The following is a 16,239-nucleotide window of genomic DNA, read 5'->3' as shown; positions in this document are numbered from 1 at the left end:
AGATAAAAGGTAGCAATTACCTTTTTTATTTTTAATACTTTTTTATTTATTTTGATTTTTATTACTTTTTATAGCATGCACTATTGCTCAAAAATCTGGGGTCAGATTATTTCTTTAAAAAAAATATTATTACATTTATTTGGCATGGACAAATTAAGTTGAAGTGACAGTAAATTGACAGTAAAAGCTTAAATTGTTATCAAAATTATAATTATATTTTTTAGATTTTTTAAATTACTTTTTTATAATTATTAAAATATATATTTAAAATAAATCATGTTCTTTTGACATTTCTGTATAAGTATAAATGTAATAAAGATTATGCAGCACAACATTGATAATAAATAGAAATAAGCAAATCAGCTTATTAGAATGATTTCTGAAGGATCATGTGACACTGAAGACTGAAGCAAAGATGCTGAAAATTTAGCATTCACTGCTGAAATAAATTACATTTTAATATATGTTGAAAAAGTAAACACTTATTTTAAACTGTAATAATGTTTTACAATTTTACTGTATTTTTAATCAAATAAATGCAGTCTTGGTGAGCATAAGACCTCTTTTTGAAATACTTTTCAATGGCAGTGTATCTAAAGCTGCAAAACAGCAATAAGATGCTTTTAAACTGATTTAACTTGTTCAAAACTGGCCTAACTGTTTTATTTTTCTTGCAGGAAAAGCTTTGCTGAGATAATGAATCAATTGATCCAGTCACCTAATATGGGTTAGCTAGTTACAAATCAAAGGTAAGCACTGCAACTTATTGGAGACCAAAACATGTTTGATGTTTATGATCTGCATTGTACATTTAAAAGCTGCCGATTCTCCTTTAACATTATTACTTTTATTAAATCGCTATGCACTATATGTGTCCTCATATCAACTCATGTGTTTATATCTTCCTCTCTAATATGTTTTGCCCGTTTTAATGCCATTTCACTGGAATAAGAGGAGTGGGTGAGAGACTGGAGGCGTAAAGAATGCAAACCTTTGTCTGCAGACACAGCAATGGTGGAAGAGAAAGAAAGCAGCTCTAAATTAGACCCGCCCGCTCACCCCATGTCTTTCTGTCTGTCTCTCTCTCTGCATTGTTGTGTCTGGAAGACGTCAGCAGAGGAGAGGAATCTGAAGAGAGGGAGAAATGGAAAAAGAGAAGGATGAAGAAAGAGATGTCTTTGTCTCATCCCATAAACGTGTCCTGGTGAAAGGGCAGCGAGAGGAGAAACAGGGTCAGGAGGTGACTTTCTCTCCCTTGCTGTCTTTCTTACTCTCTTGCCCTGTCTTTCTTTTCTCCTTGATGTGATATTATCGTGAATTCATTTAACTTGTTTGTTGATGAAGGGATAGTTGTTAAAGGGATAGAGTGTAGTACAAGCAACGCCAAAGTCATAAGTTCAATTACGTGGTAATACAACTAAAAAGATGGATACTATGAATGCATTGTATGTCACTTCAGATAAACACAGCTGCCAAATGCATAAATTTAAATAAAAACATGGAAAATGTCATTTATCCACTTTTAAGTCATTCTGAACCTGAAAGACTTTCTTTCTCATGTGGTAAACAAGATTTTTTTTTTGTCCATAAAATGAAAGTAAATGGTAACGCAAATTACATGATGAAAAAGTAATTACATAATTTTCATATTTAGATGAAAAATAACTTTAACCCTGTAAAGGCTGATATATACACCTGACATTTTGTTTTATAGACAAAAATATATAACATTTAAAAAAAATATTTTGTATTATTTGATACATCAGGCTTTTATGACTCTTGAGTAACATAGCTCATACTTGAGGTGGGGAAAAGACCTCTAGTTTTTTTTTTTTTGTAAATATGCAATTTATGTTAGTGAAAATGAAAGTTTGAATACCTTGTAAAATCACTGAGAACAGTATAGCAGATTACTTACAGAAAACAAATAGGCCTATAAATATTAGTTCTCGCAATATTTAAATATTTTAATATATTTAAATTCTTAATTTTATGATTAAAGCCCTGTAGTTTGTAGCGGGCAAAAAATATAATAAAAAATACAATACAATGATTAAAATTATGACTTTTTTTTTGCAATTCCGATTTTTTCCTCAGAATTGTGAGACATAAACTTGCAATTGCGAGTTATAAAGTCAGAATTGCATGATATAAACTCGCAATTTGTTGCTGTTGACCAGATGATGTGCAATTCTGAAAAAAAGAGCCAGATTTATATCTCACAATTCTGACTATTTCTCCCAACTGTGGCTTTATTTTTCAGAATTGCGAGTTTATGTCTTGTAATTCTGACTTTATAGCTTGCAATTGCAAGTTTATATCACACAATTTTGACTTTATTTCTCAGGATTGCGGCTTTATTTTTCAGAATTGCGAGTTTGTCTTGTAGTTCTGACTTTATACCTCATAATTGTGCGTATTTATAACGCAATTGTGACTTTATATCTCGCATCTTTTTTTCTAAGAATTGTGAGATATAAACTTGCAATTGCGAGTTATAAAGTCAGAATTGCATGATATAAACTCGCAATTTGTTACTGTTGACCAGATGATGTGCAATTCTGAAAAAAAGAGCCAGATTTATATCTCACAATTCTGACTATTTCTCCCAACTGTGGCTTTATTTTTCGGAATTGCGAGTTTATGTCTTGTAATTCTGACTTTATAGCTTGCAATTGCAAGTTTATATCACACAATTTTGACTTTATTTCTCAGGATTGCGGCTTTATTTTTCAGAATTGCGAGTTTGTCTTGTAATTCTGACTTTATAACTCATAATTGTGCGTTTTTATAACGCAATTCTGACTTTATATCTCGCAACTTTTTTTCTAAGAATTGTGAGATATAAACTTGCAATTGCAAGTTATAAAGTCAGAATTGCATGATATAAAATCGCAATTCTGAGAAAAAAGTTACAAATGCCAGAATGAGTTTATATCTCACAATTGTGACTTTATTTCTCAGAACTGGGACTTTATTTTTCAGAATTGCTAGTTTATGTCTCGTAAATCTGACTTTATATCTCACAATTGTGAGTTTATATCATGAAATTGTGATTTTATTTCTCAGATTTGCGGCTTTATTTTTCAGTATTGCGATTTTATATCACGGAACTCGCAACTCTGACTTTTTTCTAAGAATTTTGAGTTTTAAAGTCAGAATTACATGATATAAACTCGCAATTCTATGAAAAAAAGTTACAAATGCAAAATATAAACTCGCAATTCTGAGGAAAAAAGCCAGAAATGTGAGTTTATATCTCATAATTTGTGACTTTATTTCTCAGAACTGGGACTTTATTTTCAGAGTTGCGAGTTTGTCTCGTAAATCTGACTTTATGACTTGCAATTGCGAGTTTATTTCACGCAATTCTCACTTTATATCTTGCAAAATTATTTTTCAGAATTGTCTTGTAATTCTGACTTTATAACTCGCAATTGCTACTTTTTATGGCTTATTTTTCAGTATTGCGTTTTTATATCACAGAATTATGACTTTTTTCTCAGAATTGTGAGATATAAATTCGGAATTGTGTGATATAAACTTGCAAAAAGTACAAATTACTTTTTTTATGCATGTATATTCAGTAGCAGAAACGGGCTGTCATTGTATGCACAATTGCTCAAAAGTCTGGGGTCAGATTATTGTTGTTGTTTTTTAATCAATTAAAAAGGACAAAGTTTAAGTGACAGTAAAGACTTTTAAACTGTTAAAAATTTATAACTATATTTTTAAAAATATATAATGCAAATACAATACAATGATGAGCAAAATATGTACAAATAAACATTCTTCAATGCCAGATTTATCATATTGTGTACTGATTATATATAATCAGTAAAAGTTCAGTTTAAAAATTAATAAAAATATGGAAAAAATCGTTATAGAAAAAAAAAGTTACAATTATACTACTGTAGAAGCCATTTTACTTACTAAAAACTGTAAATTATTAATCAGATGACAGCATTTAGTATTGGTTTTTCAGTTTGATCATGTTGATAATTTAGAGGTCTTAAAGATTCATATATTAAATATGATACATTAGACTTTAAAGGTTTAACCCCTTAACTGTCACCGTCCCACCTGTGGGACGCTTGGCACTCTTTTTTCCGTTGTCCTTTTTCTCTATCAAATGTTTTAGTAACCATCATAAATTATATATCACTTGAAAGGTTAGAATCTCAAGAATCATCCTGTGAAAACCATTTTGAAATCGGACATTGCTTTACCATGGAAATGGTACTTTAAAATCGTTTGGCGGTCTCCTCCCCCTTAGCAGTGTCATATTACAAAATGCATTACGGTCTTTTAGAATCACAACTTTTTACATTCTTGACAAAAAACATATCATTTGAAAGGTCTGAGTCTCAGGATTGCATATTTGGTGGTTATTTTGTGATAGAACGAAAATTCTCTGAAAAATTTAGACTTTTGTGACAGAAAAATGCATAAAAAATATATTTGGCATTTGGATGGCACCCGGTGGCTGTTTGTGGTATAACGCCCTAAACAAACTTTCACAGGAACCTTAATTTTTTTCATATCAACTTCAAATTTGGAACATAACTTATTTAGATGTGAGGCTTCAATTTGATATCAAATTTAGGATAAAACCTGTTATGTAAAATATGTATTTTATATAAAATATAATACAAATTGTACAGTGCATTTTATTTACAGTATATTTAAACTTCTATAATTTGTTGATACTTTATTTTTTTGAAATAATTCCACTTCTGCAATAATCTGCTGATTGTCTTCTTTAAAAAGAGACCAACCTTAGATCTGTATTCCACAGTGTTCATGAATTACAACAATTGAAGTTAGGATAGTGCACGTTCACGCATATTTAAAAAAAATGGGGGTGACAGTTAAGGGGTTAAAGATGAAGTGTTGGTCCAGTTTAATATGCAAATTTAGGTAGTTTGATTCGTCCGATAGTTTAAACACCATGGCGCTGTCAATACGTTGCTTTGGCAACATTGGCTCAACCATTTGGCTTAAATTTGAACATCGTTACATTATTTGGTGATGCTGGCGGCACATAAATTATACCCTTCACCTTTCTGTCCATCGCCCTTGCTGTTCTGGTGAATGTGAGTGGCAGGCAGATGGCGACCGGGTCAGGACAGGTGAGATTGAAAAGACCTGCAGCTCATTGTGTTTTCAGACCGGCGGCTTCTCAGGGTATGTTTTGTTTATAGAGCCGAATCATCAGCATAAGAGAGGAAGGATTTACAGACAAACAGCACTCAACTGTGACAGGATAAGGAGAAGGGAGGTATCAGAGTATTAAACCACAGATACACACACACACACACACTGAACTCCAAATACAATCTGACTCACTTAGAGATTGTCTTTCTTTATTGCTGCAGTGTCTTTGTCCTTCAAATTTGATCTTTCCTTGTCAAACAGATGCCGCGATGCTTTTATTAACTAGCTGAAGAGCGAGAGAGAGAACTCATTCTCAGGTTATTGTATCACTTGTCCTTTCTATATCGTGTTCATAGACAGTCTTTCAGAGGGAGAGGGAGCGAGGGAGACTATCGTGTCAGGGACGGGGCCAAAGAGAAGGCAAGAGATAATGAGGTGGTGGAGGCAGGGCTTAAGATTGGGGTGTGGTTGGGTATAAAGTCCAGCACTGAATAGTCTCATCTTGATGCCCTCTGGTCTCATTCCCTTCTTCCCTCCATCTCTTGTCCTTTCTCCATCCCTCGCTCTCTTGGAACCCCTCACATAGTGACCTGCGGGGAGATCGGAGGGAGATCATGCTGTCTGTACTGGCACTGACATCCGTGGTGCTCTTGGGCATAGGTAAATACATTTCATCCATCTTGCATTTCAACATTTTGTAAAAGCAAACTAACTTTGAAGCTAACTAGACAATATAAAAAAAAGTCCTTCTGGACAGTATGACAAAATTATTGTATGATCAGACTCACCTGTGGTTTGAGCACCTGTTGCCTACCTGTTCAAAACTGGCCAGGTTTGACAGATGAGCTAGATCAGAAAGGACTGATCACACAGTCTTTCCTACATTTTTTACTGCTCTTTTCTATTTTAACTCGAGCATTTTATTCTCTCAATTATGTCTGTAGGTCATCAGTTCTTTCTTTTTGTGTTTTGTGTAATTTGTTTTTGTTCCTTTTTTCTAAATGTGCAATACTATTAAGTTGAATAAACAGCAGATCAATGACATTACAAAAACAAGCATTTTTTTTGTTCTGGTTCAAGGTTTGTTTTTGTATCAGTTGTCTATTTAATGAATTTAAGCTTTTGTAATACTTTCTAATGTGTACTTTTCTCACTGTTCTGCTCACCAAGCCTGCATTTATTTGATCTAAAGTACAGCAAAAACAGTAACATTTTGAAATATTTTTACTATTTAAAATACTATTTAAAATATTTAGTTTTTAGTTTTAGTTACATTTTCAGCATCATTACTCCTGTCTTCAGATCCAGTTCAAGAAATATTTATTATTATTATTATCAATATTTAAAACAGTTGAGTATGTTTTTTTCAGGATTCTTTTGCTGATTAGAAAGATCCAAAGATTAGCATTTATCTGAAATGAAAAGCTTTTGTAACGTTATACACTATAGCATTCAAAAGCTTGGAGGCAAATTTTTTATTTTTTATTTATTTATTTTTTTTTGGGGGGGAAGAAATTACAGTAATTAATACTTTTATTTAGCAAGGATGCTTTAAATTGATCAAAAGTGATGATTAAGACATTTATAATCTTACAAAAGATTTCTATTTCAGATACACTGTAAAAGGTTTTCACCAGTTTCAACTTAAAAACTTAAGTTTAGCAGCTGCCTTAAAATGTTAAGTTAAATCAACTTAAGTCATTTAAACTCACAAGTTAGATCAACTAATTTTTATTGTAATAAGTTCAAATGACTTGTAGTTTTAAGTTGATTTAACTTGAAAACTTAAGGCAGCTGCTGAACTTAGGCTTTTAAGTTGAATCTGGTGAAAACTTTTTACAGTGTAAATGCTGTTCTTCTGAACTTTATTCTTTATTCTTTAACGAAACCTGAAAAAAATACTACTCGGCTGTTTTTAACATAATAATAATAATAAATGTTGGAGTAATGATGCTAAAATTCAGCATTTAAATCACAGGAATAAATTACATTTTAAAATATATTCAAATAGAAAACAGTTTTTTTTATTTTTGAAAAACTTTTTGAAATAATTTTACTGTTTTGCTGTACTTTGGATAAATAAATGCAGGCTTGTTGAGCAGAAGAGACTTCTTTAAAAACAGTAAATCATACTGTTCAAAAACTTTTGACTACTAGTGGATATATAATTATTTAAACTTTTAAATATGTATTTTTATATATGTTAAAAAAATTGAGAAAGTAAGGAAAATTTTATGATTGATTGATGTTCATTTTATGACTGTGATTGTGATTTATGATTTTAATATTAATTTGTGCAAATTAATATTCATGTGGCTGTCATTTACAAATAAATATTTAAAGACAAATTGTTGACTTTCAAGCTTCAAAGATGTTCTTGAGGTAAATTATTATTATTATTATTATTATTTGCATATTATTAGCATTTCACATCTCCAGCCTTACGGTTTTATTCATTTTATAGATTTGTGTTCCCATGTAGGCTAATATTCCTCATTCTGTGTGTTTGTATTCTCCAGCCTCTCAGACCACGGCTATTGTTGTGTATACAAGCTGGGAGAGACATGCGCTGTTTGGCTCAGATGTCAGACTCTCCTGCTCTTTCTTCTCTTGGCAATGGACTTCTCCAGACGTAACCTTCTCATGGCACTACCGTCCAGATGGGGCTAAAGACAGCATCTCAGTGCGTAGATACACACATGCAGAAACTATACCTTTAAAGAGATAGTTAACCCAAAAATTCATGGGTCACATATAGTACATTATTGCATGGAACACATGAGAGATATTTTTCAGAATGTCCAGGCTTCTTTTTTCTTTGCCCTAGGCACCCATCCATATTTCTTCTAAACATCTCTTTTTGTGTTCCTTTGCAAAAGAGAAAGTTCTACAGGTTATACAAAGAATAAAGGCAGATTAATGGTTCTGATTTATTTTATTTGCACTTATTTCTATTTCTGAATAGTCAAACATTCTTCAGTTAACAAAGCAAACCAAGGCAACAAAGGCATCAAAAGAATATTGAATATTCACATCACATAACTTTGACTGGATGTCTTATTGTAGGTCTATATCTTAATAAAAAGAAAATTAAAAAGGCAGTACTTGTTTGAGAGCCGCTCTTTCAGTTTCACAAGTTTTTAATAATTATTTTAATTAGCAATTACAGCATGAAGCCTCATATTAGACGTGTAGTGTGATTGCATTTCCTTAAACCTGTTAAAAGGTGTTTGCACTGGTAGTGTAACTCACATATCTGTATGAAAACATGCCCACCCCTTAGGAATAATATCCTTGTGTCTGTGTGGTTTGTAGAGATAATTACCATGCAAATAGAAATATTAGGTCCTTGTGGGTGTAAGTCGGCCAACTGGCTGCATTCATTTCTGGATGCTTGTTCATACAGGTAATTCCAGTAGTTCAAAATCTAATTTTATTCGCTGTGCAGTGGAACAGAGTGAATTGAATAGCATGACTTTATTTGATTTATATAATAGTTTATCAGTATAATTATTAAATTTAAAAAAATCTGTAAAATCACATTATACACTAAAAGTAGTTTTGCTGTGAAGATTCTCTGCTTTCTTTTAAATTGATACATTTGTTTAAATATAGTTTTCGATTTTATGATAAGATTGAGGTCAAAAGTTTACATACACAGTGTCTGAGAGACTATTATGCAACTATTACAGAAGGTTCAAACGCTCACTGATGCTTCAGAAGGCAATAATGCATTAAGAGCCGGGGGTGAAAACGTTTTAAATTTAAAGATCAGGGTAAATTTAACTAATTTTGTCTTCTGGGAAACATGTTTGTGTCTTCTGTAGCTTCTGTTGGTCATGACTAAATGAAAAAAATATGATATTTGGCCAAAATAAGAAAATTGTACACATCTTCATTCTGTTCAAAAGTTTACACCCCTGGCTCTTAATGCATTGTTTTTCTTTCTGGAGCATCAGTGAATGTTTGAAACTTTTGTAATAGTCGCATATGACTCTCTCAGTTGTCCTCAGTGTGAAAAGATGGATCTCAAAATCATACAGTCATTGTTAGAAAGGGGTCAAATACACAAAAATGCTGAAAAACCAAATAATTTGTTGGACCTGAAGGACTTTTCTGAAGTTTTCTGAACTGTTCAGGACAAACAAGGGACTCATGAACAACTATCATAAAAAAATTTTAAAAATCAGCTGTGGATCATCAACTATTATTTTCTCTTGTAAATGTCTTTTATGTGAAATATCTTACTCAGGTTAGTACTAAATAAAAAAATAACACATATTTTGTATGATCCCTCTTATGTTGGTAAAATAATTAACATGTTGTAGATTCTGCAAGGTGTGTGTAAACTTGACCTCAGCTGTAGGATGATAATATAAACTATCTATCATTATTTAGATTTTCCACTACGGAGGTGGAGTTGCCTATGCAGATAACAAAGGCCTGTTCCGGGACCGTCTGGAATTTGTGGGGAACCCAAATCGCCGTGATGGTTCTATCGTGATCAAGAATGTGGACTACGCAGACAATGGAACTTTCACCTGTGACGCCAAGAACCCACCTGACATTGTCGGCCGCCCCTCCAGCGTTCGACTGCTAGTGTTTGAGAAGGGTAACTGATTATTATAAACATTTTGTCTTCATCTACTAATAAAAAATGATTTTAAACGAGCTACACAGGAAAACATTCTGGTCCCTCTTTTGCTTTCCTCTCATGCTGCAGTTACTATCAGGCTTTTTGCCTTTAGGCCCATCTTCTTCCAGGGTGGCATACAAAATCTAGCAGATCATATGGCAGGAGATGAAAGTTTGCTGCTAATGGAAGCACAAAATAACAGTAAAGCAGACAGACCTGAGTGGTTTCCTTGTGTGGTCGTACATTTTTTTTTTTTCTGAGAGTACAATTTCCATGAAAAATAGCTGTTGTTGAATCCACATGCCTCACACGGAGACTAATTCATCAAATAAATGCATTTTTGCACAGGTGTTTTTGATTTTCCTCTTTGTTTCCTTTTTAAACAGTAAATTTAACTTCTCACTGCGGTATTAGTGGGATATGCCGGCTTGGTTGCGAGGAAAAAATGAGAGCATTTCCAGGTGGACATTGATTGATGTTGTTTGCAGTTGTTTTACAGTAATATAGTCGTGTCCGTAAAAACCCCCAGCACATAAAACAGGTGCATTAAGGCAAAGACAAAATGCAGCTAATAGATCAGTAAAGCTGTATAGGAGCACTTTATATTCTCTCTTTCTCTCTCAGTTCCAGTCCAGGCTGGTGTGATAACAGGGGCCATTATTGGCGTAGTGTTGGGACTGCTGATCCTCATTGTGGCAATATACTATCTGATGCGTTTCCTGGTCGCCAGACGAGTGTTCAGCTTGAGCATGAGGTCAGTCTGGGAGTATCTGCTCCCTCAAGCCCGACCCGAGCCTCTGCCCGGCCTTGACACACACGCTCCTATTCACACGCACACGCTTACCACGACACAGCCCAGATCCCCACCAGTCACACACGTCATGAGCAAGGCATTGACAGACCCTCTAGTTAAACCGGGAATTACTAAGTCACCTATTCTCTCATAGCCAGACTAATATACTCTATTTTACTAGGAACTCCACACTTAGACAAGAAAAGTAATTTGTTTTTATGTGCTTGTCTATAAATATTAAGTATCTGCTTTTTTCACTCAATAACTCAATATACTGTTTATACTACTTGTAAATGACAAACTTTCAGCTGTCTGAAGCTGAGACTATAGGACAGCTACATAACAAGCAGTTGAGTCCTCCTTCCACCAGGTGGCCACATTGTTCATGCAATTTTTGTATTTTTGTCCCCTTAGTAAACATGGCAAGAAAGGCAAAGGAAAAGAAGGATCACAGCAAAAACAGGCAAGTGCTCACCTGCGTCCACCCTAAACATGCACGCAAACACACACATGCAAGCACACATTCACATGCACACATGCTTGCTAGTTTCTTTCACTTGCGCTTTATTAAAGACCTCCTGTCCTCCAGTGGTCTCCCCCTCTTTTGTCTGTGGTTAGTTTTGTCCACTTTCCTTTTTAAAACAAGTAAAGTCAGTACATTTCCACACACTGCCAGTCAGAAGTTTGTAATATGTAAGATTTTTTGGTTTGAACGACTGTCAAAAATACAGTAATATTGTTAAATATTATTACAGTTTAAAATAACTGTTTCTGTTTTAATATATTTTAAAATGGAATTTATTCCTGTGATGAAAAGCTCAATTTTTAAGCATCATTACTCCAGTCTTCAGTGTCACATGATCCTACAGAAATCATTCTAATATGCTGATTTTCAGTTGTGCTGCTTTATATTTTTTGGAAACTGTAACATTATTTAAAAGTTTGAGGTAAAAAGAAGTGACGGAAAAGATATTTATTCATTTCAAATAAGAGCTGTTCTTTTGAACTTCCCATTTATCAAAGAATCCTGAGGGGAAAAATATTCCACAAAAATATTAAGCAGCAAAAGCTGTTTCCAGTGATAATAAGAACCATTATTAATAATTGAGCACCAAATCAGCATATTAGAATGATTTCTGAAGGATTGACACTGAAGACTGAAGTATTGGTTTTTGAAAACGTGGCTTTGCCATCACTGGAATAAATTACATTTTAAAAAATTTATTAAAAAAAAAAAAAAACCAGTCTTGGTGGGCATAAGATACCTTTTTTAAAAAACTTAAAAAAATCTTATATATTCTAAACTTTTGACTGATAGTGTATATTTACTAGGTTTAATTAAGGTTTAACCAGACAAAATAATGAAATAATATTTTGTAGTAGTATTAAATATAATTAAAGCATAGTCCTAAAAAATTAAATGAATAAATAAGTGTAATTCAATAATACAAATAAGCGCTAATGAAATCGAAATCGGCTCATCGAATTCAAAGCTCCAATTAAAGCTACATCTACCTCAGTGTTTGTGCTCCTGTCAGCATTCCAGTTTATGAAGGCTCATTCGCAATGCATGTAAACATACTTGTAATCCAGTACATGTCTAGACCAGAGTAGCTGTACCTCATCAAAAATAGAAGCAGTGGAGATTTGGGGCATAGCATTGGTGTCAAAACTACATTTCTTGAAGGATACAAGCACACAGGCATGTTTGTTGTTGCTACATATACTGCAATTGCGTGCAATAAGCCATGTCGAGAAATATTATAACGAGCCGTAAGATACCTATGGGACGACAAAGGTTAAACCAAAATGCAAAAATGAAAGCTGATTTGTAGTTCAGATTTAAGAATTCATTATCACTCTCGGCCCTATTTTCCTGTGGACTTAGGGATCGCCATATCAGTGTCGTTGAGCTGGCAATCAAATGGAGCTCATACATCTTTTTCCTCTGCTAACGTGCCATTCATTTACATACCACCTTACTTTTCTCTTTCTGTCCCTCTGGGTTTATTTTCTTCTGTGCACTTTTCCACGCCATTATCCTTCACTTTCTCCATATCACTGATTTTTCTCCTCTAGCTGTCTCGTCCCCTCCCTTTCCTGCTGTCCTCCGTTCTCTCCACAGGTGAAGAGTAAAATGCTGTCAGACTGAATCATGTATCCGCTTTAATCGTGTATTATATCATGACAAACACTATCATGTACAATCAAGCCACTGCATCTCATCTCTTACAGGAACAAAGTAGCAGATTTTCAATCTTGTATTGTTTATGTTCTTTCTGTCTTTATTGCCTTTATTCTTTCGTTCTTTCTGTCATAAGTTTCGGTATACGCTCCTCTATTTGTGCTCCTCTGTGTGCGTCTCTTGTCAGCTTCACTCTTTCTCTTTCACTTCTTTATTTTTTTGGTTCTGTCAGAGTAAACCCAGTCCACCCTCCAATGTTCAGTGAACTGAATGCAGGTTGCAGGACTTTAAAATCCCATAGCGGAAACCTGCTGCATAGTTTAACACGAGTATTTGTGACCCTGGGCCACAAAACCAGTCATAAAGGAGAATAATAAGCTTTCCATTGATGTATGGTTTGTTAGTGTAGATCAATAATTAGCCGAGATACAACTATTTGAAAATCTGGAATCTGAGGGTGCAAAAGAATCTAAATATTGAGAAAATTGCCTTTAAATAAAATTCTTAATTTCTTAAGTTCTTAATTAAATTCTTAAGTTGTCCAAATTAAATTCTTAGCAATGCATATTACTAATCAAAAATTATGTTTTGATATATTTATGGTAGCAAATTTACTAAATGTGTTAATGGAACATGATCTTTACTTAATATCCTAATGAAATTTGGCATAAAAGTGTATCATTTTGACCCATACAATGCAACTTATGACTGGTTTTGTGGTCCAGGGTCACATTTATATTACAAAAGCAGTAAGATGTACAGTAACTGTAAACCTTTCTTGGACATATTTCTAGATTTTATATATATTCATATTTTCAGGTTAAAAACAAGTTCTGTCAACAGAATTCTAAATTCTGCGGTAATCAGGTTTAACTTGTATTTACTAAGTGTTTAATTTCTGCACTTCTAATAGCATCAAATGCAAAAAATAATGACATTGCATCTTTCCAAAACTCTCCTTCCAACATTTTATTGTTTGAACAAATAGGATGCCCTGCCAAAACCCATAATGCAATGTTTCTCTATTCAAAAAATCCATTGGGTTAAAAAATGATTCACTTCCGTAGTGCAGCACCATTTCAGGTTTCTGACAGAACTGAACCTTCTTTATGAAAAAATCAAAAGATAATCAAACATGTTTCAGCATCCCAAGGGGTCAAAGGTCAGCTGTATAAGATTCTTTTATTCAGGTGCTGTGATGTCACGCTATCACTCCCTAACTGGCCACTTCCTGTTTTGTCCTCCCTTTCCAGAAACCGAAAGTTCCCCTGGTGTTCATCTCCTTCTAACCACTCGTTTAGCATTTCACTCTCTTTTTTCTTCTTCTTCTTCTTCTCTTCTGTAATGAAACTACCTCCCCTATTCTGGTTCCTCATATCCGTTAAACTCACCTGACCATTCCCACCTAATCCACATCTTCCCTCCTCTCTCTTTATCCTTCTTGCTTTCTTTCTATCTCTCTATTTCTCTCTTTCCTCCCGTAGTGACTCACTCCTCCCCTCTCCACACTCCCTCTCTTTTTCCAGGCTTTGGCTGTGACGGATCCGGCCAAGCTGAAGGCGGCAGCGTCAGAGAAGAAGAAACAGGAGTCTCGCAGGGAGAAGAAATAGGGATTGTGGAGCAGAGAGCTAGAGCTCCTGAGCGGGGCCGCCTCCACCCAGACCCAAGCCCAGGAAGAGGCAGCGGGGATGGGCAGGCAGGGCAGGGTTCTTATGACCATTGAGCTAGAGCTCACTAAACAAGAAAAAGAGGGAGGGCAAACTAAAACGAGTCCCGCCGCGTTCTTTTCGCAACTTGCGCGCAAAATCCATCTCAAGTGAGAGAGACGGGTATGAAAAGAGGGGGTGGTGGAGAGTTTTGGAGGCGAGGAGTTAAAGGTGAATCTTTAAAAACAGGAGGACAGGAGAGGGGTGAAGTTTGTCTTATTTGAATTTCAACTTAAAATAGAAGTGTGAAAAAAATACTGTGTCCAATCTAGGTGCAGCATGACAAAGCTACAAACTGCAAACTCGATATCTATTATATAATTATAGTATATAATTATTATATATTATAATTACATATACATTGTGTTGCTACATGCGACCACAAAACCAGCCATAAGAGTACATTTTTTGAAATTAAGATTTATAAATAGCTTTCTACTGATGTATGGTTTGTTAGGATAGGACAATATTTGGCTGAGATGCAACTATTTGAAAATATGCAATCAGAGGGTGCAGAAAAATCTAAATATTGAGAAAATCGCCTTTAAAGTTGTCCAAATGAAGTTCTTAGCAATGCATATTACCAATAAAAAAGTACGTTTTGATATATTCACGGTCGGATATTTACAAAATGTCTTCGTGGAACATGATCTTAATATCCTAATGATTTTTGGCATGAAAGAAAAATCTGTCATTTTGACCCATACAGTGTATTTTTGGCTATTGCTACTTAAGACTGGTTTTTGCAGTTTTGTAGTTTGTATGTTCAGTTGTGTAGCACCGCCCGCATTAAAATCCACATTTAGTGAGGTTCAAAATTCTGAATAGCTTCTATTTTACAATGTACTTTAATGCATTTTTATAATCAGTTTAACAATTTGATTCAAAATTGAAGTAAAAAAAAAAAAGATATGAATTTTAGAATCTGTTAGTATTTGATTTGTCCCTCTTTTGCATTAATAAGCAGGATTCAAGAAGCACAAAGTACCTGATGATCATTTTTTTCATCATGATTTGAGATGATCCAAACAGCATTTTGTGCTCAAGTGGAAGCAAGAACATCTCACTGTACAAAGGAGTTAAACTATTGTATTAAACCACAAATAGTGCAAATAGTAAAGTTCTAAATCTTAAAACCTTCTGGGATTTCTTCCAGGTTAAATCCTAGATTGTCACTGTAGACGTTTAAACCCCACTCTAGTTGTAAATCGTACATCTGTTCTGTGAAAAAGCACTTGGTTTTTGTTTTCAGGGAGGTCAGACAAATTACTTGTCGCTTGAAAGTTGTTGTGTTGCACCTGGCTAAGACACAGTCTTTAAAAATATATAATAATAATAAAAATCACACATTCACAACAAAACCCAAAGCTGAGAGCCGTCCATTACGCACACGCTGACAGTTTGCGAGAGCTGTAATCATGGCAGAATGGTGAAGATTTCCTCTTGTTAAGTGACAGACAACTCTTTCTCTCAAATCTCAGTTCACACATGCAATCTTATACAAGAACACAATCCAAGCTGTACACTTTTCACACGTTGTACTTTTTGTTAAAAAATGATTTTGGAAACTTTATATTAACTGCCTTTTTTCTCATTCCCTCCCTCTCTTTCTCTGTTTTACTGCCTGTCTTTGTCTGTCTTTGTTCTTCCTATTCTCTAATCTCTCTTCCTTATAGCACTTCTGACACCTTTTTTGTCTTTTTTCTACTTTTCCATCTATATGTTCACCATTCTTGTCATCTGATATACTGGTGCTATTACA

The 16,239-nt window shown here is 34.2% G+C and overlaps 1 protein-coding gene across 3 annotated transcripts; it reads left to right on the top strand.

The window, feature by feature from the left end:
- Positions 1-5,663: 5,663 nt before the first annotated feature.
- On the top strand, positions 5,664-16,239 carry LOC141316986 (myelin protein P0-like). Of its 3 annotated transcripts, none has more exons than XM_073832856.1 (6): positions 5,664-5,817; positions 7,677-7,840; positions 9,556-9,769; positions 10,418-10,547; positions 11,001-11,049; positions 16,154-16,239. In XM_073832856.1, exons 1-6 carry the CDS (start codon positions 5,772-5,774, stop codon positions 16,160-16,162), a joined length of 612 nt encoding a protein of 203 aa, XP_073688957.1. In that variant the 5' UTR covers positions 5,664-5,771; the 3' UTR covers positions 16,163-16,239. The 3 variants fall into 3 exon arrangements, with proteins under 3 accessions (XP_073688957.1, XP_073688955.1, XP_073688956.1); XM_073832854.1 differs by having other exon boundaries at positions 14,298-16,233; XM_073832855.1 differs by having other exon boundaries at positions 14,025-16,233.

The sequence above is a fragment of the Garra rufa genome, unplaced genomic scaffold (genome assembly GCF_049309525.1).
Source record: "Garra rufa unplaced genomic scaffold, GarRuf1.0 hap1_unplaced_188, whole genome shotgun sequence".
Lineage (NCBI taxonomy): Eukaryota > Metazoa > Chordata > Actinopteri > Cypriniformes > Cyprinidae > Garra > Garra rufa.
This window is presented reverse-complemented; position numbering and strand designations above follow the sequence as displayed.